At 39.2% G+C, this 27,404-nt stretch overlaps 1 protein-coding gene across 3 annotated transcripts in view; it reads right to left on the reverse strand.

Annotated features, from left to right (window-relative positions):
- The window catches only part of MCM8 (minichromosome maintenance 8 homologous recombination repair factor), a 33,594-nt gene continuing 6,190 nt past the window's right edge, over window positions 1-27,404 (reverse strand). For 2 of the 3 annotated variants that reach the window (XM_075204006.1, XM_075204005.1), the window contains exons 3-19: window positions 26,760-26,852; window positions 24,782-24,864; window positions 22,991-23,137; window positions 22,021-22,124; window positions 21,746-21,944; window positions 20,555-20,640; window positions 15,814-15,965; window positions 14,124-14,322; window positions 12,501-12,531; window positions 10,807-10,947; window positions 9,360-9,501; window positions 8,343-8,538; window positions 5,350-5,569; window positions 5,004-5,213; window positions 2,701-2,777; window positions 1,138-1,327; window positions 1-337 (exon numbers count right to left, since the gene is read on the reverse strand). In XM_075204006.1, coding sequence (XP_075060107.1) covers window positions 245-337; window positions 1,138-1,327; window positions 2,701-2,777; window positions 5,004-5,213; window positions 5,350-5,569; window positions 8,343-8,538; window positions 9,360-9,501; window positions 10,807-10,947; window positions 12,501-12,531; window positions 14,124-14,322; window positions 15,814-15,965; window positions 20,555-20,640; window positions 21,746-21,944; window positions 22,021-22,124; window positions 22,991-23,137; window positions 24,782-24,864; window positions 26,760-26,852 — 2,363 coding nt within the window. In that variant the 3' untranslated portion in view covers window positions 1-244. The remainder of the gene's footprint in view (window positions 338-1,137; window positions 1,328-2,700; window positions 2,778-5,003; window positions 5,214-5,349; window positions 5,570-8,342; window positions 8,539-9,359; window positions 9,502-10,806; window positions 10,948-12,500; window positions 12,532-14,123; window positions 14,323-15,813; window positions 15,966-20,554; window positions 20,641-21,745; window positions 21,945-22,020; window positions 22,125-22,990; window positions 23,138-24,781; window positions 24,865-26,759; window positions 26,853-27,404) is intronic. The other variant, XM_075204007.1, reaches the window with a different exon arrangement.

Genomic DNA, 27,404 nt, shown 5'->3' on the forward strand with positions numbered 1-27,404 from the left:
ACAATATATTAACTGTATATAATACATACATTAAGAAAATGCGAACATAACATTGTAAATACATTACACCAGCTCAAATCTGTAGATCACTAGAGTCGCTTACAGTAGCAGAACATTGCTACATGAATACATTCAGGATTTATATTTACAGATATTTAGAAACATTATATTGCAGCTGAGCAGCTTTGAGTAGTTAATACTTCATATCCGAATGAATATGGTGGAGCAGATATATAAAATCATCCTACATAGTTTGGAGTTGATAAACTTTGGGTCCTTTCTTTAGGAGATAACCTTGGTCGTTCAGTGAGCCCACAAAACTTTCAAAGTCTGAAACCTGAAAGGAAAAGAAAGGATGTTGAAAGTATAAACTTTGTTTTATACAGAGGTGCAACTGACAGCACAACTATTCTAAAATGTGGTCAAATACTGCTCCTTCCATTATGTACAAGTCTATGGTGTATTATTACTAAACTCTTGGGTTTGAAAAAGTGCAGATGTTGCCTGTAGCAACCAATCAGACTCTAGTTATCAATTATTTAGTACATTCTACAAGATGACAGCTAGAACCTGATTGGTTGCTATAGGCAACATCTCCCCTTGTTCAAACCCACAGTTTAGTGAATATACCCCTATGACTTTTAGACTCCACATCATGACACTAAATGACATGCAGCCCTGCTCTCACTAGCATAATCACATGTGTGGACTGCTCACTGCCTCCCATAAGATCAGCACACTCATCTCCATCTCCTGCTGTGAGCATTTTGATGATCTGATTGGCTACATGCTGTTCTATCTCCGCCCACTTCAAAATAAAGGACACCCCAGGTAAGCAGGAATAAAATATTGTATACAATAAAATGATCAGTCCCTGGTCAAACACACCTTACAAATTAATCAGAAATAAATTAAATATGATAAACATGATAATACCATCTTGCCAATAAGAAAAAAGTATTTTTGTAGGTTTAAGGCTATCAGCTGGAATTTGTAGCAGTGTCATATTTTTTCAATTATTTTATTTGCTGTCCATCCTATTGGTGATCGATAGCTTTGTTTCTCATTTTGCATAACATTTTTCATGATTACCTATTTCAGTACACAATACTGTATTATACTGATGTAACGATCTACCTGTATCTGCACTTCCTTCGCAATCTGCCGTAGCTGTTGATACTCAAACAGATTGTTGTAGGTTCTTTCGGCAATTCTGTTAAGAGTGGAAACAAATTTTTTTGCTTGTGATCGATTACTCATTCCTGAACCATGCTGAGATCTATTGAAATCCAGGTTCCCAAACTCATCTGAGTAAGTTCCAAGCATGCTGGAGAACATAAAAAAGCAGGTGTTGGTTTACTCTGTCCTTCAAGTCTGCTGCCATGGGGTCATCCTCAACTCTTCCCTCTCCAAACCTCACATTCATTCCTTATCCAAATCCTACTGCATCCAACTCCGGAATATGTCTAAGATCTGGGTTCTCTCACCACGGAAGCTACCAAAACTTTTATTTACTCCATTATTATCTCTCATCTTGATTACTGTAACCTTCTCCTCACTGGCCTACCCAACTCCCACCTTGCCCCTCTTTAGTCTAGCGTCTACTCTCCAGGGTTTCAACTGTGCCCTTAAAACTGATCTATTCAAGCTCTCCTACTAACTCCTTGGCCCGGCTATCCCATCCACTACCCAACTCAATGCCACCTTATTTATGTCTTCCCCTGTTATTTAGGATGTAAGCTCTCACGAGCAGGGCCCTTGCCTCGTGATCTCGTACTATTGCATCTCTGTACCTCTTGGCCTGCTTCACTTGCCCTGTTTTCTTGGGCCTAAGTCTACTTCACATTGGACGTTACTATTACTCTCAAATAACTTGATCTGATATACTAAGCTGTCTGTGTGTAATTTGTTAATTATTAGATATCTGGTCTTTCTACTATTGCAGATTTTTTTATAATGTATTATGGATCATTGTATATTGCATACTACTGTAAATTTGATGTACGGCGATGCTGACTATTTTGTGGCGCCTTATAAATAAAAGATAATAATAATAGAATCCTCCCAATCCATCACCCAGGCCTCCAAACCCTGTAGAATTTTTGAAAAGTGACAGGGGTTCAGACTGGGTGTTAGGTCACAGCTGATATGACATGCAGTGCCCCAATACTCAGCTTCATTCACTTTACAAATTCTCCTGGCATTGCAGCCTGGAGAATACACAGGACAGGTGAACGTCAGTGGTGAGTATCTGGCAAATGGTAAGATTCTACAGTGAGGGACCACTGTGATTCTACAGCACTAGTAGGGGTAATATCTATATATAATCTATGATAGGGCTACACTGTAGGTCTAAATCGCATGAGTTCGCTTGTATAAAAATACACTTGTCACCTATGAGACCTGCTACATCGGCTAAACCCTCCTGTAATTACAGCAGCAGATCTTCTAGGGACCAGCTGTAAAATTTTGCTGACTATGCGATTTTGTCCTGCTGTTGCGAGTGCATCCAAATCCCCCTCATAGCCAAGCCCTTATCACCACACTGAACCAAAGAACTTTTTATTGTTCTATATAATTGTGCAATATAAGACTAAAGGATTGTCAGACGGACAAATAGCCTAAAGTAAAATCAAAACAAATTAAATACGTTGAAGTGTGGAAATTAAAAAGTAAAGATTTTAAATTAGAGCCAATCACCTGTACTTCATTATTTCAACAACATCTTCAGCATCTTCTTTGGTGGCCTCCTCCCGGAGCTCCAGTTTGGCACGGGCCTGGTTAAAAATACAAAACTTTTAAATTCAGTAAACAAAAAAACAAAACAAAAGAATACTACTTGAATAAATATATAACTGTTTAGGTAAATTCAGACAAGAAATGGACCAGTCATAACATGCGTTCAAAGGAGGAAAATAATTAACACTGTACAGTGACATCATTTTTTGTGCAGTCAACATTTTATCTTATCTAATATATAAATACAGTAATAAAAGTAATAGGAAAGAAATTACAAACCAATGCAGTTTTCTCCCAGTGTAAACCTATGCTGCAAGAGTGCACACACAAAATACAGAAGTATTGAGTGCACTCACTTCCCACAAACAATGATATACAGATATTTACTAATTAGTAAATAATAGAATATAATCGGTAACAAAATAAAATGAGTGCTATGTTAAAGACCAATGTTAATTATTGAAATACTAATTCCCAACGAAACAAGGCTGAAAAATTAGTTCTAGACAAAAATAAAACTAACCAATCACTTTCTCATAGACATATTATTTGTGTATAGTTTGGGTAACTCATAAATTGTGAAAATAGTGAGCATATGACTTATGTGATACTTAAAAATGGGCATCGCTATTTTAACTTCGCCTTTATGTCATTGTATGTTATTTGTCTGCCTTATGATTCCCACATTGCACAGCGCTGTGTAATCAGTTTTATAAAAAAAAAGATAATAAAGATCATTATGCCTCTCTTTGAAGCATCTTTGCTGTCAAGGTTTTACCCCTATGTAAGAACATACCTCCTACAATGTGCCAATGTAATTCATAAACACTATGGGCCTAATTCATTAAGTAAAGTAAGGCAAAAAAAAGGAGTACATTTTCTCCTGGACAAACCATGTTACAATGCAAGGGGTGCAAATTAGTTTATTATTTTGCACACAAGTTACATACTGGGTTTTTTTTTCATCTAGCACACAAATACTTGAAAGCTTTATGCTTACAATGAAATTTAAAGTTGATCTAGGACATGCCCTATCCCAACTGTAAATCTGCCATCACATTTTAAATTTACCTCCTTTTCTTCCAATGCATCATGGTTTTGCCAAGGTGCAAAGTTACTCATTTTTTTGGCTCAACTTTGCTTAATGAATCGGGCCCTATGTCTTTAAAATGCCCAGCCACAGTAGCTTATTTAAAGGTTTTATTTTCTGAAAGGCAGAAATCTGCCCTCTCTATTCCCAGGGAGTATATTCTAATGTAAAAGTGATGTTCATTCAGACTGAACATAACAGCTCTGCTAATTGGATTTATAACCATAAAACAATAGATTCATAAGGCCTGAATACCAATTTCAATTTCCAGTGCTTTCTCTGAAGTGATTTCCTTTGTTTTAGATTCATAGGGGGGAATTCAATTGGCCGAGTTACTGTAGAAAGTAACGCGGGGGGTTGATTTTACCGTAATAACAGTAAGTTTTTGCGGCGCTAATCTGGGGGGGAATTGAATTCCCCCCCATAGGGTTAACTGTATATTTATTTTTCAGATTTCTAAGTTGCATTATAGATGGCAGTTTGGTATTATTGTTAGCAGTCACTCAGTTAATGCTATTGCACTTTTTGAATAAAAAAAAAAAAGATGTGTTCCTCACTAACTTCTCTGCTCTATGAACTTGTGCTTATCATATAAATATGTATACTGTAATATCATATAAAGATAGTGTGCATGTCTATTACGTTGTACTGATGCCATATTTTGTTGCCAATATTTGTGATTTAAGTAGTTTCCGTATCACTGGTTATGACTTGCAAAAGAAGGATTTACTCCGAAATGTCTCCTTTAACTGTGTTTTTTTATATTAATAAGTGAAGGATGATTGTTCACTACATATGGGAGGGATGTTGTTGGTTCATTGTTTGGATCTAATGAAGCCTTGCAGCGAGTGTATTTCATATGTTTGAACATACACGACCAAGTAAATAACCCCAAGCACACAGTAATTCAAACAAAGCAGTTTACTGATAGAAGTCAATGACTTCCACAAAAATATGGTATATATTAAAAACGACAGGCATGGAGTATTTCCATGGCTGATCTGGGAACCCACAAGTATATGTAGAACTTTTCTGTAAACTCGGTATTTGCCCAGTAAACTAGTATTATTCTCGTACTAATAGATCCTCTGTGTAGAATCCCCAGATATATAATTATATGGGAAACTGTTTCCTAGCAGTTAATTAGAAAGCAATGTTTTACATGTTTCTGTACCTCTGTTAGTCGGATTAAAGACTCCAGCTGTCTGGTAGTTATAGGAGTACTGTCTATACCCTGCTTCTGTTTTCTGAGTTCCAGGTAGAAGTTCTGGAGAACCTGAGCGGCATCCAGAGAGAGCTTTGGCTGAGCATACTGGCGAGCGTACCCTATGTACTTTCGTAACAGCTGGTGTGGTATGGCATCAAAATGTTCCCCTGGTCGGATCTACAATAAATCAGAGCAGTTGTTAGATCTACAATGTAACAATATGTACACTACATGTAACAGATCAACGTACGTTACAGAAAAGAATATCCTGCACCTTTCATATGATTAAATAGTGAATAAAAAGTAAAAATACCTTTAATCTCTCTCTTAAAGGCCTCTCAGAGGGCACTTCGAGGATAGATGTGTTGGAGTCCTGAGAGTCTAAACGGGAAATATTTGCACTGCGTATAATTTCCTTTGAGCCAGCCCTCATAGCCATCACATGCTCCGAAAGCAGATGATCATGGTCTTCATTGGGGGTATCGAGCAGGATGAACACCAAGTCAAATCGTGACAGCAAGGCGCTTCCCATTCTGGAAGGAGAAACAATAAATATTGTGTTGAATGTGCAGTGTCTTCTTTTATCATTTTTAGTCTATCCACAAATCTTTGCCTCTGACTAATGAAAAGATTGTTTGTGTTCTCTGATTGGATGTCCGCAGTTCCAGTACAACCAGGGGCTGCCATTCGAACCCCCAAACCAACTAACAGCAATGTTTATTCATCTCTCTTCCTGGTAGCAGGTGGAGACTTTTCTAGGGTTCCTGGTGTGAAGGCAGTCACAGTTTATACTACTGCAAATCTGACTTGGGATATTAATTTTCTTATTATTTAGAAACCATATGAACCACGATTAATGTAAACTGTTAGAATGTGATCTTCTCTTTTATTACATGTGACACAAAATGATATATGAAAATACAGACCAATCAAATGTCATCTTTATATCACTCTGGATGTCCTGGTTTTCTGTTTAAGTAGAATAAGAGCCCCAGGTTCGTGCCTCTGCCTCCCCTCCCCATCTTTAGTCTATACGGCACCATTTGATTTTAACCTCTAGATGTCACTGTTGTCATGCTTTGCTGTACCACAAGCAGACACTGAAGAGGGCATAATGTTCAAACATGTACTGTCATCAAGACATAATAGTAATACATTGTCAAGCGATGTATCGTTGGTGTCTTTTTAAACCAGCCAACTATCAAGCATCCATGTTACAGCAGTTTATCAGCATTACATTGTGTTACTGTGTATACAGTTAACAGACTGGAGTCTGTTTGCTTTTACAGCCCTTGTATACAATTATGATTACCTAATTCAATAAGAGGCCCTCTAATGTTATCAAAAAGTTGTTGGGACACCTTCTGGGGTTATTTAGATTTCTTGTATTGAAGCCCATTATTAACTTACTCCAGGCACGTGTTTTCATAAATGCTCATACCTACTGGCTTTGCTAACGCATGTAAACATGTCTGTTTTTAGTGTTACCATAGCAAGTGGCATTATAAAAATGCAGCAGCGTTTTTCAGAATGCTACTTGTTACATTATTTGCCTTTTATGGCATCAGGAATCCAACAGTGATCTCTACTGTGCTAGTAAAAACTCCAGTGGATATGAGGCCTTTTTATATTTAAGATACAATAACTGAACATAGAATACAAAATTGGAAAAGTGTGAATTTATTTGACCATTGATGAATAATACTAGTTATGTCAGTGAGGGGCAACATGAAAGAAGTGTAGGTTCTTCAAGGGAGCCGCACGAAGGAGGGAGAGTAAAGTGCACTCCCTCCTCCTCCGGTTAGGTCACATGACTTCCATTGCACAGTACAGAGGTCACCCGACTTCCCCTGCACTGTAGAGGTCACGTGACGTGTAAGTCGGCTGCCCCCGTTTTGATAAGATAAGAAGCTGGTTGGGTGGTAGGGGGTGCTGCCCACCGCCGATTTATATCCTTAATAATCATCAGGTCATTGACTGAACATAGCCTTCACAGATATGTGGGTGGATTCCTAGTGTGTGGTTATAATATAGCAACGTATATTAAATGACAAAGAGACATTTATGAAAACTGCTCCCCTGGTAACTATAAAAGGTGGTATTGCCCGTAGCATCTGATTTAAGTTGTGATTTTTCTAGTGCAATTTAGAAACTAAAATTTTAACATCTGATTGGTTGCTCTGTATTACAACTACTTTCCTTGAATTAATTATTGAACAGTTTTCATAAATGTCCTAATTTTTGCTAACTCAAGAAGATATAGAGGAACATACAGAGCCTGATCATGTTCAGACATAAGTCCCTTTAAGTGCCGTATCCTAAGTGAAATAGCTCTGCGCATGTTCAGGAAGCGGCCATAGGCCAATGAACATAATTGCATGCAAATGACACATGACGACTGCCTATGACTTGAGTGGTGGAATATCGGATAAATGAACGCCATGTACAGTAAGGGTGTGTCGATGCAGGTGTGGTTGATTCAACTCCTGTGTTTGTCATAAGTTTGCCTATTTTCAGCCGTGTCACTTGCACCAGCTATAAGTGCCGACTAAAGTGATGACTGGCTCAGCATAGTCTTTAATCTTTAAAAATTACACATATGTGTGCCACTAGATAGCACCGAACATGTGTATGCAAGAAAGACTGACTATATAAATGCATTGTATGTATAGAATGCATTAAAAGCTTCTTGACTTATATATTTAATTTGAAGAAAAAAAATTTATATTTTTGAAAAAATTCATATTTTATTAATTATATACTGTAAAAAGTTGTTCATTTATATTAGAATTTTATGTGTGTGATGTGACTTTTATTGAACAGATGCTTGTGCGTATACTGCAGTCTGTTGTGTGTATTGACATGCAGCAAGTAACGTTTAGGCAGAGAGTACTTAACCCAGATTCAAATGAAAATGTATTTTGAGATACCTTTGGAGTTGAATACTACGGTCAGAACTACGCACAAGGTCTGTGCTCCAGTTTATAACGTAAGTTGCTTGCTAGTTGCGTCCGAGTATGAATCAGGCCTTAGATTGTACGCTCCCTTGAGCAGGGACATCTCTCCTCCTGTTTCCACCACTTCTAACTCTGGTCTCCAGCTACCTAGCCCTCCTCCTCGAGGACCCTCTGCCCTCCGACCCCTCTCACTTCTCTCCTCATCCCTATGGGGGTCTCCCTGTCATCAAAATAAACCGTGTTTCCAGTTGTACATACTGCCCTCATCATTTGCTCAAAGCAATCTGAAATCATTTAGATATGGCTGCGGCTGAAGTGCTCCTCCTCACCCTATTACCCAGCTACTTACTTTAAATTCTCTGAAACAGTCTTGCCCTTGTTGTAGTGTCCCCCCACTGGGTTAGCAGCAGCAATTATGGACGTCCTGGCTGGTAAACTGCAGACAATCCCAGCCTTGGCAAGACTAATGCTCTGTTGCTCCATAGCTTCCAGTAGAGCCTGGTGCTGATTACCCATCTTATCAAATTCATCTATTCCACATATACCTATATGTAAAACACAAGAACGTATACAGAATGAAGGAGGACACAATATAATAAAGCATATACTTTCCTGACTTACTTTATTATTCATAAATGCATTAGGGACATAAGACTTGCTGTATAAAACCAGAATTTCTAACACGTGTACTGTACATTAACAGCTATATATTGTGAGCTCAACAAAAAGTGAAATAAAATAACAGCCATAGAATCAAACTGTACAGTGCCCTAGTGGTCAAATGAAAATGACAATGACAGAATACTTGGATCCCATTACTAAGCAATAGTTAAGCACAAATTGTCTCCCGGACATAGAGGTACCTTTATTTTATTTGTCAAACAGCTCTAGAAAACATGTAGGGCCTGATTCTTTAAGGAATGTAAGGAAAAAACAGGAGTAAGTTTTCTCCTGAACAAACCATGTTGCAATACAAGGGGTACAAATTAGTTTATTACTTGATACTACTGGTTGTTTTTTCATGTTGCACACAATTATTTGATAGCCTTATTTGTACACTGAAATTTAAAGTTGATCTAGAACATGCATTACCCCAACTATAAATCTGCCATCACATTTTAAATTTACCTCCCCTCCAAAACAACATGGTTTTGCCAAGGTGCAAAGTTACTCCTTTTTTTTGCTTTCCTTTCCTTAATGAATCAGGCCTGTAATGTTCAAGTAATAAATAATATGCCAGTAAATCGACCCATAAAATATGTTTTATTTGTATTAATCTTCCAGGATGCCGGATTTACAGATAATAGAAGCTATACCTGTATAAATAATTTGCTTTAAATTTGTATCCATAGAAAAACATTTATACCTTGATCTCCCAAAACAAGTGCTCCGGCTTCCAAACCAAAATCTCCAGTCGCGCTGTCTCTGGATAGAGTTACTGTCAGTCCAGAAGTTGTAGTGGTATTTCCACATACATAGATACCACGGGGGGCTACATTACACACTGCCTGCAAACACACAAGGTTTCTATTTGTGATATGACAACACAAGATTCAGTGTTTTCTATGTCTATGTAAATATGTCTAATGTTGGCCACACATGTGCAGACCTAACTGGGCAGTTTTAGTTCTTTTCTACTACATTGGTGTGTCGTTTCAATGTGTGTGCCAAACAATGGTTTCATTCGACAAAAATCTGATCTGAAATCCTGACTATCCAGTGACCATCATAGTTGACCAGAAAGAGCAGTTCTCTGGCCTTAAGCACAAATGACTGGATAGATCCATGTGTGGTCAAACTGACCATGTATCCAGTTTCTCATTGCTAGTGAAGAACATCCAGACTGTACTATATTTCAGCATGAGCTTGGCACCAATAACAGACAAAGATGACAGAAATCCAGTGTTCAAAAATGGGCACAGATGTCACATCTAAGGTTAATTGCAGTGCCTCATATTCAATGAATAAAGTGCATACCAATGGCCACATGTTTAGTGTTGTCTTTCGAATGATCTTATTGCAAAGTGAAGTAGATCTGCTATAAATTAAGTATATCTGTTGTAAGTGACGGGGATCTGCCAGAAGTGACGGGGATCTGCCAGAAGTGACGGGGATCTGCCAGAAGTGACGGGGATCTGCTAGAAGTGACGGGGATCTGCTAGAAGTGACGGGGATCTGCTAGAAGTGACGGGGATCTGCTAGAAGTGACGGGGATCTGCCAGAAGTGACGGGGATTTGCCAGAAGTGACGGGGATCTGCCAGAAGTGACGGGGATCTGCCAGAAGTGACGGGGATCTGCTAGAAGTGACGGGGATCTGCTAGAAGTGACGGGGATCTGCTAGAAGTGACGGGGAAACCAGATTAATAGCAAGCAGAGATTGTGTTTTTATTATGAATATTTTGTAACAATTTAACTAATAAAATCAATCTCTACTGAGTATGCAAAACGTATGGCACTTTCTTTGATACTATGGTGCGAAAAGGTGCTACAACAAAAAGTAGGAAATAAAGTCAGTATCATTCACTCATTTCTAAAAGCACAAATATATATTCTTCTTTCTACTTTAGCTCCACTCCAGCTCAAAGTCAATGACCAATGTCCTTAATATGTTGTGTTCTTTCTGTAAATTATGATAACAAGTAACGATGGGGAGGCGGACCCTATTGGCTGCATAAGAATGCAACATTTGTGAAGACTCATTGTGTGAAGTGCTGGTCACTTCAATGCAGGTCTGGACAAACTTCTCCAAAAGCTCAGAGCTAGGGACAAAATCGGTGAGTCACAAAAAAACTCAAATGAAATTTATCTATACCTGCAACATCTGACTTTTCCCTAAGCCAGGATCTCCAACCACAAGTATATGAGGATCTCCACGAATTGGAATCCTGTTTTTGTCATCCACAAATTTTTGGCAGCCTCCAAAAAGTGCAAGTGACAGTCCAGCTTTTACCACCTAAAAGAAAAATAGTATTGTACTATTTTACCGTAGAAGAAATTGACATTAACTTTGTTCCTAGCTCACAAAATAAGACCAACAGTTTCAAAATACTTGTACCATACAAAATATTTTTGTAACAAGAAGCTTATTCTATGCACAATTTTTTATAAATCAAACTATTTAAAATTCTGTAATAACTCAGGGTAGACAAGTAAAAGTAACAGACAGACTTAGCCTAAGCAAGTATTAATGATATAGGCAAAATAACTTGCGATATCCTGTTATTCCTCTTCACCTAGCAATGGATATTTCCCATAAAATCTATTTATTATGTGTTTCTTAAAGCTTTGGCATTTTATCATGTTATATTCCAGGGAATCATGGATTGGCAACATATGTATTATTCAATATTAATTGTTTTTAATGAAGGAAACCTATTTGCCAGTTGAAAAATGTAGTTCCATAAAGGCATAGACAAGTTTGAACAAGACACAGTGATCTTGTCGCTGAAATAGGTGAAAAATAAAAATATACGTTTTGCGTATGAGTTAGAAAAAAACATTGAGTAAGAAAAATCAGCAATACCGCAATACCTACCAAGAGGCAATCTTAGGTTGTATACAGTTAAATCTCACCGATTTTTCTATTTTACCAAATGAAGCCAATGAGTTGACATTGGACACAATGTTTAAATTTGCAATGATAAGTACACACAATCAGATATGAATATTCTAAATTATGAAAAATTAAAGTAATTTCTAAATCAAACATATATTTCAAAATACAGGTATGGAATCTGTTATCTGGAGTTTCTGTTAGTTTGGGTTTTTCTCTATTTAATTTGAACCACTTTGCCCAAAATACATTAAAAAAAATGAACCTTTTTCCTTGCACTGTCCCTGACATTTCCTTTTTTATTAAATTGTTTAGCAGTGCTTCTCACAGTGCTGCAGGAGGAGCTGCTCATTAATCACGTCTGCGTCTATGACTGTCAGAGCTGCAATACTTACTTTTTTCTTCAGGTTTTCGGAATATTGTGGATAATGGATAGCTAGATAAAATATCAGATCAGTATACAAACTATATAATCCTTCGAGACACAGCCTGGCTTCTCCTAGTACATCTCTGCATAATCCATTGGGGCCCTCTCCAAAAGAGAGAAACTTGGTGGTATATAGGATGCTTGAAGGGGCCAGGTTGTCACGTACGAGTTGTTTTGTGCAAGAGATCTTTTATCCAGGATGCCTGATTTGGGGGCTTTCCAGAATTATTTTTTTTTGTGTCATTTTGAGCAACAGGTTTAAAATTTACTAGATGCCATTTAACTTCCTCCTTTCTCACCGTTTTAACAGATACCTTCACTTTCTCATTAAACTGTTCATCAGCACTCCTCACAGTGCCATCATGTCTGTGTACATGACATTACCACCAAGCTGCAGCAATTATTTACTTTATAGATAATGGATTTCCAGATAACAGATCCCATAGTTGCACCTTATTTTATTTTCCGTTGAGGAGGGGAGCATTTCACATTGAGGAATATATATATATGTATAATTACAACTTACCTCATGTCCATATATTGTAGGGCAAAGGGAGCTAAAATAATAGGAAAAAAAAATAAACAGAAGTCATTGAGACTCTCTTAAATAAAGAACAATGACTTCCCTACCTCTCACTTTCTTCAAAGTATTTGCATAGAAAATATTGTAACGCATATTAAGTATAAGAGACAGCAGAAGTTAATCAGGAAATACAAGAAACAATATACGTTTTTATAGCGGATTTGCTATAGAGGGGGCTAGTTCTTACTTTTTCTTGAAACACATTTGTATAATTCTGTGAAACTACACAATGAACAGTAAATGTAAATATATTTATGCTAAAAAACACCTTTTTAATTTTACTACTTTTCATCTTTTAAATATAAAACGTTTTTTTAAATAGGCAGCTATGTATACTATTATACAAAGTTCTTTCCCCTTAGCATGTACAACACATTATAACCCAAACTAAAGCCTCCCCATGACTCTCTTAAATCTGATTTAAGCCAATATATATTATGTATATGTATATGTATATGTATATATATATATATATATATATATATATATATATATATATATGCGACAAAGCAATAGGCCTCAGTGGGAACATATGCCACTGAGTTTAAAAATATTATTTTCAGTTATTTCTGCTTTCATAATAAGAGGAGTATTATTACAAAGTACAATAGTTCTGATTTATCTGTATTTACTCAGCTTTCAACCTCTTGTAAAAACTAAATTCTAACAGGGACATTAAATGTTCAGGACGTGTATTATGCAAACATGAAGATCCATAACATGGCTGAGCAGCTTAGGTTAAAAGTATTTTGTCCTTAGAGCTATTTAATTAATCCTGTAGTGGCTTGTTCCCAAAAACATGTAAATATACTTAATACAAGTGAGTAATTCCAAGTGTTTCATTCAGTTCTGCTTTACGTATTGATCACCATGCCTATGTGCTGTCCTGCCATTGTGGTACATATGTAATCCGGAAGCAGTATGTATACAGAAAGCGCTATACACAGTACCTGAACACTAAAATCATCTAAAAACAATAACATAGCTTTCAGTAATTTGCAGTACACAGGAAACTTACTTGATCTAAAGTAACCCCCCCCCCCCCAATAATATAGTCCAATTTTGTCCACTTAATAAGGAAAAACATTTTGTCACCAAAACTACTTGAACCTTCTGGAGAAACAAAGGACTGGTTAGAATGAAGGAAGGGTGGTCCTATAGTTACAGTAGTAGACATTTTACCTCTTTCCACCAGGCCCACTTCCATCTAGTCCCAGAAGCTCACAAAAGGTTGTGCAACGTGTTGTATGGGAGCCGTTCCCAAAAGTGTAGTGGAGGCATGCACCTAAGTATGTGCTAGATGTGCAGAAGTAAAAGGAGTGAGGGTCTGCCCCCGCGCCTCCCCCATTTGTAAATGACATTCACTGCGCTCCTATTTGTATGAATCTAGCTCTATTATTAGACACTTCATTGATTTGCATCATCAGCAAAGTATCTAATCTGTCAGTATAGACAATAAAGCCAGAATGTACAGCCAAATGTTACTAAGTGGGCAATAGGGACACAATTCATTAATGCCAAATCACAACCAGAAGCCATAATGGTAGCAGTAACAAACACACCTACTTGACTATTAATTTGAAGAGATTTTCTTGAGCTTGGATCTCCTGAATAGCATAGAGGTCTTTTAAAGAGAAGTCCATAGACGTCCCGTGGCTGCCATCCCCGTCTGTGTCTTTACCCCTGTTGCCTTTGCTGTTACTCACAGAATTTGCCTCAATGTACAGCAGGAACATGCATTTATTGGTTTTGTTTTTAAACCCTCCTGTACATAGGAAATATAACAGATAAGTACAGCTTGTAGCTCCATCTATGTAAGTGGCTTAATATACAATGCACATAAAAAAAAAACATTAAAACCACTGGGTTGTCCGTTTTGTTTTAAAATTGTGTGAAAAATAAAACTCATTGGGTGACTGGTGCACAAGTACAAAAATTGGGGTTTGGGTCCACACTCCCCAATTACGGGGTAACTAAAACGAATGCTGCCTTAGGGGTGGTGGGATAGCAAAAGGAAGTTGTGTCGTGAACATAGGGAACTTACAGTTATTTATAGGGATGAATCATAACTGAAGTGTTGTAAATATGTTATATCAAATGAATCCATTGATAAGTTTAGTTAAAGTGTAAAATGTGAAGACAGAGAGTCTGATGTAAATGTGGTATTTGATGGCTCTGCACATTCCAGTGTGAGAAGATAGGAGTGTTACCTGGGGCAGCTTTAAAAAGCCCCTGCAGTGATATATAGCCTGGTTGTGACACCTGAATAGACATTAAGGTACCGCTCAGCATGTGGTCTGGCTCAAAGAGGCCATGTGCTGACATAGGCTATATGTAATATAGACAAAAAGAATTCAGTTTTAAAATATGCCACTTAAAATCAATAAAAATAGTGATCAACCACATATTCCTCAATAGCATGATGAAGAGCAGCTCATATGTTGAATTAAGAATTCCGCCCCACAGAGAAATGAAGGAAATGAGTGTAAGCTCTGCGAATACACTGTATTTACTCGTGTTTGATATCAAGAGATGGACAGATTCATAAAGGATTTATTAATTAAAAAAAACACTCAAGGATGTTACTGTTAGACCTATTTATTTTCTTCACCCATTTGCACCAAGGGGAGACATTTTTTCTATACTGCTGCACAAGTGTTGTAATCCATAGCAACCAGATTGTCATTTATTTTCAATGCAGTTGCTAAAATGAAAGCAACCATTTGAGCGGTTGCTATGATATACAGCTCCTGACTTCCATTTTCATAAAAGCCCTCGACTGTTCCCAAAGGCACCGTTCACACAGCATGAATATTTCATGTATTCCTCAGTGTTCAAAAGAAGAAATGGATATTCTTTTCAATTATTTTTACCAACACCATCCTCTAAACTTAGTAGCAATTTGGCCATTGGCGAGTCCTTTTCCAGGTTTCCAATATATCCCTTTTATTTCTGACACATGTATAATCAAGGTGTGCCAGTAGCTAAAAGGGTGAGTTGGCAAAGAACCGCCAGACATTAAGGCATGGAGATGTTTTCAGCCTCCCGCAGATGGCTACATGCTATTGAGAGAGTGCTGGATGAAAAGCTTCACCTGATCAGCTCTGTATGCCAAGATTTTATAGATTTTCATCCTTCAATATCAAGCTAGTGAGGAATTTTGATATAAAAAAAACAAAACAAAAAAAACCTATAATGTATATAAAAGAAATACAAAAATATTTTACATGTATGAAGCCACAAAGGTGGCACATACCATCTTTAACGTTAGACACTTTAACAATTCCATTGATTGTCACCATATCTCCGGGGACACAACTGTCCACTAAATCCTGAATCAGTTCACACTCAACTGTTCTTGGAATTCTACCAGTTTCTCGCTGATCATCAGACATCAACTCTTGGACTCTGTAACGGCAAGCACAATCATATAACAGATTACATAGCTTACAGCAAAACTATGGTTGATGCCAAAGACATTATTAAATAAAAATAATATTTTCATTGATAATATAACAATTCCTGAGAATAAAAAAGTGTGTCTAATTACCTTTTAATCATTTATCAAGTGGAGATGTCTCAATACTCCAAATGAAAAATAGAAAACTTTTATATCTTCTTCATTGCAGTGATACACAAAACAAAAACATTACTTTCTCTTTTCTACCATTGGGGAAAACTGCAAGACATTGGGGTCTAGTAGTGGGTGTAGGAGTCTAGGCACTTATCAACTTCTTTGGTCTTCACTCTCCTCTCCTACTATTCCCCTCCTCTCCTGTGGATACCTCAGTTTTTTTTAAGTGCCTAGGAGATAGGAACACTTCTGTATAGGCTCCTACCTATACTTGTATTAGTTGTAGGATTTTCATGTTTTTATTTTACTTACCTTTACAGGTGCAGCGCAGGGATCAAACTCAAGACCCAGAGGAGTGAATAAGACTGCAGCTCTGTTCACTCTGGGTTCCAGCACAGGTAAGCAGCAGTCTGGTCTCTGTTACCTGGCACCTCTGCCGGCAGCCTGTCCATCCCCTAGATTAACGAGCAACAGGGGGACATAATGTAAGTCTGCCATAGAGGCAGCATTTATTTTCAGGCACCATAGTGCAAGGACACACATTGTAAGTTGCTAGTCGGGCAGGAGTAAAGCTGTAGCAGCCTCTCCTTCCCACCCGACGGACCTGCCAGCATGCCCCCCCCCCCCTTTCCCCTAGAGAACGGGGACAGTGATCGCGCTCATTAAGAGGCGATCCGCTCGCTAAGAGCACACGCAGCCTGGGCACTTTACTCTGCATTGGTGCATACTCTCTCCCCTTTCTGAGCTTCCAGGCGCAGACTGCGCCCATTCTAGATACTGCAATTGCTGTTTGCCAGACAAAGAAACCAGTGATTCAGGAGGGCAGCCATTTTTTGGGAGGGCTCTAGGAAGGACGTCCTCCCTACTTCCTGGTGCGGAAGGGGCCATCTTTCATTATGAAACACGGAGATTGTCGTGCTGCACGCAGTTCCTCTGCTCTGCCTCTCCTCTACTGGTATTGTTGCAGCTTTATTGTAATTGTTGACAATCCATTGCATTACTTTACTAGGCTGTTTACACTATCAGGACTATTATTCAGTGTCTTGGGATTGGTGTATTTACTAGGATTTACCTGGTATTGTAACCTGGCAAGATCCTTTTCTTCTTTGTAGTCAGACTTTAGTTCTCAGACTTTACTAAATGTTAAAATACAAACTTCTACAGTGTATATTGCTCACAGCTTCACACAGGGCCAAGAGAATAATTTCCAATGCATCTCAGGGCCACGGTCAGGATTCTGACCATTCCTCAGAGAAAGGTGAAGCAGACTTTGATCTGCAGGAGGATGACTCACTCAGTTCAGCAGATTCCTCCCCGCCTAGAATGTAGATAACCTTATTCTTGGTATCAGACATTCTTTAGGTTTTGCTGAACCCGAGCCCATGGCCCTTTCAGGGTTCTCCCTGTTTAAGAAAACTAAAGAGCAAGTACCATCCTCTCAGATGATGGAGATGGTATCTGACGCATGTCAAAGGCCAAAAAAGCAGTTTATGATGCCGGGTAAATATAGATCTTGTTACCCGCTTCCGCCAGAAAACTCCATTAAATGGGAAGCTTCCCCTAGGGTGGACACCCTGTGGCACTATTGTCTTCCTCTTCGGCTATTCCGACTCAGGAGCAGGTTCACTAAGGAATAAGAAGTGTGGTCAGACCCTCCGTTCAGTTTACATTGCGGTAGGCAGTATGTTGGAGACCTCTTCAGATTCAGTCAGACAATGCCATGGCATATTTAAATCACCAAGGGGGAACTCGCAGTGTAGGGGCCATGCGGGAAACAGCCAAGATCATGGTATGGGTGGAGCGCCACGTTCCCCAGATATCAGCCGTTTACATTTCAGGCGTGGAGAATTGGGAGGCTGACTTCCTCAGCAGGCAGAGGGTTCACCCGGCTGAATGGTCTCTCAACAAGTGGGTCTTCGCCTTCCTAGTGGAACATTGGGGCATGCTAAGAAATCGATCTCATGGCATCCAGACTAAACCATCAACTGCCCCTGTACTGTTCAAAGTTTCGAGACCCTTAAGCACTTTTCAAGGATGCCATTACAGTTCCATGGCACTTCCGGCTAGTGTACCCGTTTCCCCCGATAACCATGCTTTCGCGGGTACTAAAAAAGTTAAAAAGAGAGCGGGTCCCCACCATTCTGGTAGCTCCCCATTGGCCACGCATGGTTTTCAGACATTCTGAAACTGGTAACGGATCCCCCCTTCCATCTGCCAATGCAACCGGATCTTCTCGTTCAAGGTCCTCTTCTCTGCCACGATTTAGATTGGCTAACTTTAATGACGTGGCTATTGAGACATTAATTCTCAAGGTCAGGGTTTTTTTTCACCAGAGGATATTGGTACTCTGATCAAGGCCAGGAAATTGTCCTCTTAAGCCATATATTATCGAGTCTGGAATACATATATTCTTTGGTGTGAGGGCCAGGGTTTCCACACATCCAGCTGTAGTCTCCCTAGACTGTTAGCCTTCCTGCAGGCCGGCCTAGATAATGGGCTTCGTCTGGGGTCTCTTAAGGTTCAGGTCTCGGCGCTGTTCATTTATTTTCAGCAGAAGCTGGCGGTCGTCAGGGATGTTCAGACCTTTTTGCAGGGGGTCCTTCATGTGCAGCCCCCCCTTTGTTCATCCAGCAAAGCCTTTGGACCTCAACCTGGTGCTTAATGCGCTAATACATACGCCATTTGAACCTCTAGATTCAGTGTATTTACGACATCTCACTTGGAAGACGGTATTCCTCTTAGCGATCTCGTCAGCTCGTAGAGTGTCTGAATTAGCAGCGCTCTGCTGCACCTCTCCATTCCTGATTTTTCACGAGAATAGAGCGGCCCTTCGCACCAAACCCTCTTTTGTTTCAAAGCTTGTGTCCAGGTTCCATTTAAATCAAGAGATTGTGGTCCCAGCTTTCCATCCTACGCCTTCCCCGCGTTCCCTCTACTTCAAGGGATGATTTAATGTTTCTGATTGTGGTTCGTGCTCTTTGGTGTTATGTATATGCACGGCCTCGGTTCGTAGATCCGAGGCCGTGTTTTGTTCTATACGATGCTCAGAAGCGGGGTTGACCAGCTTCAAACAGTCTCTTGCCCGCTGGATCACTTCCACTATTAGACTGGCCTATGCTCGGGCATATCTGCCTGTCCCGATATTGTTGAAGGCTCATTCTACCAGAGCTGTTGGCGCTTTTTGGGCGGCGCGTCATGGGGCTTCCGCAGAGCGGCTACATGGTCATCTGCCCATACATTCTCGAAATTCTACAGATTGCAGGGCTTTGCATCCTCTGATGCAAGCTTTGGGCGCAAGGTATTGCGTGCAGTCGTTCCAGAGCATTCCCTCCCTCCCTTAGAGGCAGCTTTGGTATGTCCCCAATGTCTCACAGTGTCTCCCAATGGTAGGAAAGAGAAAAGAAGATTTTTACTTACCATAAAATCGATTTCTCTTACTCCATTGGGGGACACTGCGCACCCTCCCTTGCTCTGTAAATAGTTCTGTTGTGTGAATTGTTATGCTTATGCTCTTTGCCGTATGGGGCTCCCCTTTCCTCATAAGGTTGGTTAGTCAAAACTGAGGTATCCACAGGGGATGAGGGGCATAGTAGGGGAGGAGAGTGAAAATCAAAGAAGTAAATAAGTGTCTAAACTGCTACACCCACTACTATACCCCCCAATGTCTCGCAGTGTCCCCCAATGTCTCGCAGTGTCCCCCAATGTCTCGCAGTGTCCCCCAATGGAGTAAGAGAAATCGATTTTGTGGTGAGTAAAAATCTTCTTTTTTGTTAAGTGAAAGTAAAATAAAAATAGGTTTATTTGGAAGCAGAGGGCTGGGTTATGTTTATAAAAATAGAAAACCATTAAAATTAGGATAATTTAGTTTGCGTCAGCAGTGGAACAAATCATGACACACAGTGAAGAACACTCTTTAGTTACCTTCATAGAAACAAAATATGAATGGGATATTAAGCAAAGAAATACCAAATATACAATGCAAGTATCCTAACAATAGATAAGAATGGATGCTTTGCATTTAAAAGCGGCTATATTGTTTTCATCGATGAACAGAAAAAACACCTGGATGATTCAATAGAGCTCACTTAATAAACACCATGAACTCTGTACATTTGGAAATAATTGTATTATCGCAATATCTTTCAAATGGAAATACTGGTTGATATCTGCTTTTATGATTGAAGAAGCCACTCTGTATAAGTCTGAGATACAAGTGAGGCCACATTATAGGAGACAGGCAGTAAAATACGTATATGATGATGACTAACAGCTGTATTGTTCCAATGCTTTTATTACTGTACTTTGATCTCTGTAAGCCTTCATAAAGAACAGACATGTACAAAGATAGAAAATCTACGCAAAACAGATGAAGAACACCTATTAATACTCTGCTGTAGATCTGTATAAACCACTATCTACTTACTTGATGGTCTGCCAGTCCACGGTCACCGTTAGCGGAGAACCTCGATTTGCTGTAAATGAACGCCCCCGGCATTCTGGTACTGGACACTGAAACACCAAATCCTTGATATTATTCTCACTGTTACTTTATTACAGCAACTGTCACAATGAAACACACTGATCTACAACTTAAACTGGTTTAAGCCACTTACCCACTGCCGTCAAAAAGTTTATATAAAGTTTTTATGAACCTATTATTTCCAATGGCCCCATACCCACTTGTGCCTGCGTCTTCTGGACAAATGAACGTATTGGGGTCATTGGAGTATCATCCACCGTCACTTCCCCCATCTCAAATGAAATCGCTGGTCACTATCATATGTCAAACGGGATTCTGATTGACATTCGGTGTTAGTAGCATTTTAGGTAATGGGTAACCAGCCTAACAGTAGCATTTCTAATATATATATATATATATATATATATATATATATATATATATATATATATATATATATATATATATTAGTAATGCTACTGTTAGGCTGGTATGTTTCCCTTTAATTTACCTTGAATGCCCTATACAATAATTCGATATTTGAATTGTTTGTGTGTATAAATATAAATGATGACTGATTTATTGTTTGCCAAATACAGTGCAAACACTTTCTATAGCAAAAGTGCAATGTACAGTAAATTGTCACAATCAATTTTTAGGTTAGCCAGGGGAATGAAATAGAGAAAAATAAAATAATAAATTAGTGATAATTTCTATTTAAGGCAAAAATACATATTTTCTCAGTATGGGAGAAAACATTTTTGAGTTGGGTTCTTTTCTTTTTATTTTAACCTAAACAGACATGCAGAACTTTCAAGCATCCTGCCCCACCCCCCTGAACCTTAAAAATACTTCATCTTAATAACAGTTACTGAAAAGGGAAGTGACTTGATAAACTGTTGATTTATTACTAAAACATGACAAATACAGGAGTTCAGAAACACTTTACTAACACAAGTGAAATGATTGGAGATAACCTCTGCAGTCAGTTAATTTAGGAGATGATGTACCAATAGTTTTACTTTCCTTTTCTCAGAAGATGGGCGGGTGGGCTGCGTGGGGTTCATATTGGACTAAGACTGATTCACTGTCAACTACTTTGTTTGTTTGTTTTTTAAAATAGCTTGTGTAGAGTAAACTGAGACACGACATTACCTTTGTTGGAATGGTGTACTTCCCATCTGGAAGGGGAAGGCTCTGTACATCACCACACATGTTGCATAAAAAGGCCATTTTGTTGCATAGTGGTTTAATGTTACTGACTCGAACCACTGTGCCGCGTAGAGCAACATATTTTCCATACAAATTGGCCCGGAGGTTTTTTAGAGGGGTCAGCGGCTCATAATTGTACACCCTAAGAAAGAGTAACACAGAATGAATATCACACGGAGTATAGTACTTATTATACATTGTAGGAAGTATGTAAGTACCTAGCATGTATGTTCGGCACATTGACTATGGGAGCCTCCTCTAAGGGCAGGCCTTCCTGCTCCTGTAATTCCACTGCATGTCTCTCAAGGTCCTTGGTTAACACCTGCAAGCATAATAGAAGCATATATAACCTGATATAGGTATCGGTTACTGATAAATATTGCTTGGGAATACAGGAAAACTAGGTTGACTGATAAACATGTCTTTATATCCAGTATTATAACACAGTGGCGAAGTGATTAGCACTTCTGCCTCACAGCGCTGGGGTCATGAGTTCAATTCCCAACCATGGCCTTATCTATGAGGAGTTTGTATGTTCTCCCTGTGTTTGCGTGGGTTTCCTCCGGGTGCTCCGGTTTCCTCCCACACTCCAAAAACATACCGGTAGGTTGATTGGCTGCTGTCAAAATTGACCCTAGTCTGTCTCTCTGTCTCTCTGTCTGTGTGTGTGTGTGTGTGTGTGTGTGTGTGTGTGTGTGTGTATTTAGACTGTAAGCTCCAATGGGGCAAAGACTGATGTGAGCGAGTTCTCTGTACAGCGCTGCGGAATCAGTGGCGCTATATAAATAAATGGTGATGATGATGAGTTATGTGCTGTCCACAATGCATTAGTATTTGCAAATAAAGTCTGTCCATTTGCCAAGAAACCCAATGAGAGAAAAGTGAAAGTGAAGGGGAAATGCTCTCCCCTGGCATATGGTAGCAATTGAACGCTAACACATTTGTAGCACAAGAATTCTAGTATCCAAAATGCCCATCTCACACCACCTGCAGGGATTACCAAGTGCACTGACCTATGCCAAGTAGAGCACAACAAGGTGTTTATGTAGACCTGGTACACTAAAATGTACATTATAATTTAGAAACTATCCATAAAGGCATGATCAGCATTGTTTTGCAGTACAACTTCAATGTTAAACTTTAATTGCCAGTAGGCGAATATAGTCATAGTAAGGTAGTTACACTCACCTGGTGTATTGCTAGCCCCATACAATCAAATATCTTTTCAGGCATCTCTCTCAGCTCAGTAGAGAGGGGAACAGATGCCATAAGTTCATTATCTTGCAGGAGTTCCTTATAGTCCACAAGTATGCTGCCTTTTCTTTCAATTTCATCCTGTGAAAAAGAGCAGGTTTACTTCTGCCTTAAAATGAATAAGTACAGTACACTAAAGACACAGATTAATTCATGTTTCAACCACAAATGAACATATACTTGATAATAGGAATTTAATGGTATGCAGTACTGCCACTGGAATCCATTTATGAAGCTCGCCAGACATGGCGCACACCTAGATGGTCTTTTCAGTGCACTGCAAGGTGTTCGCTCACTAGAAGTGCACATAGGTTTCTGAGGAGGCTGAATAATCTGAAAAGGTGCATTGTGCAAAAATGAAAATGTGACATCAAAGTCTAACCACCTTAGTACTACCCAGGGCCGTAATTAGGGCTGTGTGACAGGGGCGACCGCCCAGGGCGCAACGCTATAGGGAGGCGCAATTTAGAAATATTTTAGGTTCATTTGGTTAAAAATGAGGGCTAGGGGGGCGGCATTTGTCTTTCTCGCCCCAGGCACTAGAATTCTAAGTTACGGCTCTGGTACTACCCTTTAAATATACCAAACTTTTCTCTTATCATACCAAAATACTGCTTAGTTTAACCTCAATTATGGCTTAAAAAAGTCAGTGGAAATAATGTGTCTAATATTGAATATGTGGGGTTTTGTGTGTGGGTGCAACCTTCTGACCCCCCCCCCCCCCTCATTTCTCGTGCCCACCCCCCCCCTCCTCATTTACACTTGATTTTTGGATCCATATCATATGGAGGAGATGGAGGGACATGGACACCACTGACCACTATATTATAAGCTCATGTGATGTCTACGGTCGCCTGTTGTTGTTGTTATTATTTTGTGCTATATGTTTTATTCTACCTAAATGAATACTTCCAATTTTCTTATGTGACATGCCAATATATCTCTATTACCACTAGACTCACTTCTACACGCCCATCAAATCAGTGTCACAACTTATAACTTTTTAGGCTGATCTTCATTAATCTTATGACATGAAGATCTAAATATATATAAAGTGAGTGAACATTGATCACCAAAGTTTGTAAACAAGATATTGTTCAAACATCTGTAGCACATTCATGTCATTGGATATATCTTGATTGGATACTGTTTGTCAGATACCACTATGTAATTGGAAAGTTTTCTAATAAAAATTGTTATAATAAAAAAAAAAAAAAGTCAGTGAGGGGACATTAGAACTGGCACTTCCGTGTTTTTTAGGTTTTTTTTGTATCCTATCGAAAATATACGATGAGACCCCGATCTGTCGCATCTCTGGTGCAAAATTCAGGTCTCTATGCAGAATGGAAATGGCTGTGCTCCTCTCACACACCATGGAATGCTCCTACTAATGCACCCTCTCTAAACCTTTATCTCACTCATCAAAATGATTTTTGCTCTGCGAAACAAGGAGCAACATATTCATCACTTAGCAAGGGAAGCCTTTACTGTAGCCAATTTCTGCTCCTCTGTAAATGTTGCAATCTTGCTCCACAAAACCACGCTCTTTAGAGGAAACCTAGTTGCACTTATGCAAATCGAGATGCACTGCCAAAAAAGAGGATTTTGCACTAGTCATGGTGGTTCTGTTTCAATAAACTAATAAAAATTAGCAATAATGTAGTTTGTGTTAAAGAGATGTGAACACAGAGTTCTGAAAAGGAAGATAAACCAAGGTTTACTTACCTTATCATACAATTCTATGTGCTTTATAAAGAACTTCTCAAAGGCTTGAACTTTCATCACAAACGGAGAATTGTCGCTGTAAGCTAATATACAATGTAAAGAGTAAAATTGTGCATTGTTAACTATAAGAATTTAAGCTTTATGTAACACTCAACTTTAGTATATGAAACATGTTCTTATCATATTGAAATTTAGAAAATATGTGCTACAGCACACAGTGATTGTGCGTCCAGTTTGGTGTATGGGTAAAAACGCCCATTTAACCAAGTCTGGCATATAACTGAATTTCTACCTGCATTAATAGAATATCCCTTGCAGTAAGCAATTTGGTGGTATAGAGCCAGTACTGTATTTTATTTGACAAGACTCTTATTTTATATTCATGTATGGTGTCCTAGTTATAACTATATATAAAGGGGCACAAAACAGGATAAGAAAAACATGTGTCCTGAGTCTAGTTATATTTGAGGGAGCATATGTACGACATAGCAATGTTGCTTGGACACAGCTAATTTTACAATGGGGCAATAGTTCATTAAAGAAAGAACTGAGCTCTGCTTAGATCATAGTCCCAAATATGGGACAGTAGAATATCAATTCCACTAGGGATAAAAAAAAACCTGAAGTGTGTCTCCCCAGTGTTCTACAGCCACGTTTCATACACTGGAAATTCTACAACTTTGACAAGTTAGTTTACCAGTCACATCAGTAACACGATTGGCGACCTCAAAAGGTGTCAACTTTTAAAAATAAACTTAATCCTTTTTTGTGTTTTGTGAATATGTTTTTCCATTTTCGAAATGACATCAACATAAAATAGGTGGATAAATATGAACCCGGTTGTGAGGCTAAATTTAGGCGATAAATAAAAGGTCTACAAAAATAGGGTTCCAGTCGTCAAATGCCATCGAAACTTTTTCCAAAACTTATATGCGAGTACAATATTACCAGACGTGTTACACAAAAATAAAAATTCCAATTCTATCCTATCATATTGCCTGTCAGGTGCCGTCCCCGCTGCTCTTCCGCTTGGCGGAGACGGACGCCCTGTTGCATAGTAACAGGGAAGCCGCGCCCCCAGCTCCGTCTGGCGCATGCACCCAGGTCCGTCCCGTTGCTATTATCGGCACTCTGCGTGCCTGAATCAGCCCTCCAATCCCTGCTCCTATTTAAACCTGGCTCTGGCGCCATTAGGGTGCCAGAGTAACAGGTTTCTGCCTATAGCTATCCTGTGAGTGTTTTCACTGTTGTGACCCGGCTTCCTTGACCATCCTCCTGTGTATCTGCTCTCCTGCTGTGACCAGGCTTGTCGACCATCCTGCTATCTGCAAGTCCTACTTTGTTCCTGCGACCTTGGCTTGTTTGACTACCCTCCTGGATTCTCCTTTTGTACCTTGCATCCCGATTTGCTTGACCCGGACCGTCTGACCCTTCTCTCACTACACTGGCAACTGGCTAATAGGACCGCAACCTGCGTGCCCTGTGCAGCGAATTACAACTGGAATACAAACAAGACCAAGGGATGTTCTTAATACGAACACATTTCTCTTCTCTTCATCTGACAATCCCAACAATACATTCAGCCTGATCAGCTCATGTGTATTCAGCTGCACAAAGCACAATCCTTACAAGAGGCCTACCAGATTTAAAGATAAACTGTGGTTAATGTAACCTTTTCTTCCAGAGATTAATATCCCATTTGACAGTGTCAGGGTTAAACACATGACCGGTATCAGATCTATTCTATATGTTGTTGGTGTTTTTTCCCTGACTTCTGACACCAGTAATCATGAGCACAAATTGAAAAATGCGGCTCTGTAAAATGTATTTGATGAAACACAGAGGAGGAATATAGACAGAGGATGATGGATAGCGCACTGAAAATAAAGGAATCTAGATGGCATCAGTGCTCCCTATCCTTCATCATATGGTAATGTGTGAGCTATTACTTGTACATCTCTCACGTTGCACACTGTACCTTCAGAGAAGTAAAGCTTCCAGCCCTTGTACGGAATGTACTTATCCAGCGTAGTCTGGGTTAATCGAGGCCTAGCACAGGCATCAGAAAAACCTGGAAAATTAGTTATTGTTCATATCGTTTCATTTATATTGAAGAATTTTGGAAATACTGCATCTTATATACTAAAATGTATTTTAGCATAGGAACAAGATCACAATTTATCATACAAAACAGCGACATAAACCATGTGTGATAAGCAGTAGACTTGAAGCAAGATCTAAAGAAGGGCTTAAAAGATAATTCCATCCACACAAGAAAATTCAGTTTTGGGAGGAATATCAAGTTTTGCGTCATCCCAAAAAATTACTGATTTGGGGTCCGGCGATCACAGGGTCCGGTCGGTCTCCCGTCATCTTCAGCATACCCGGCGTTACTCTGCTGGCTTTAGTCTGCTCAGAGCAGGCAGTGTAAACCTTGGGATTGTATTACACTAGAGCCGATATACTCTATACATATAAGCAATGTTCCTGGGCCTGTTATATGCCACGTACAAAGCACCTGTATGCCAATACCTTTAGGTTCAAAAGGGGATGATGTTCTGGAGTAAGTTAAATTACAGGACAAGGAAAACTATGGTAGGGCAAAAGCTTAATTATCAATGAA

The sequence above is a fragment of the Mixophyes fleayi genome, chromosome 3, assembly GCF_038048845.1.
Source record: "Mixophyes fleayi isolate aMixFle1 chromosome 3, aMixFle1.hap1, whole genome shotgun sequence".
Taxonomy (NCBI): Eukaryota; Metazoa; Chordata; class Amphibia; order Anura; family Limnodynastidae; genus Mixophyes; species Mixophyes fleayi.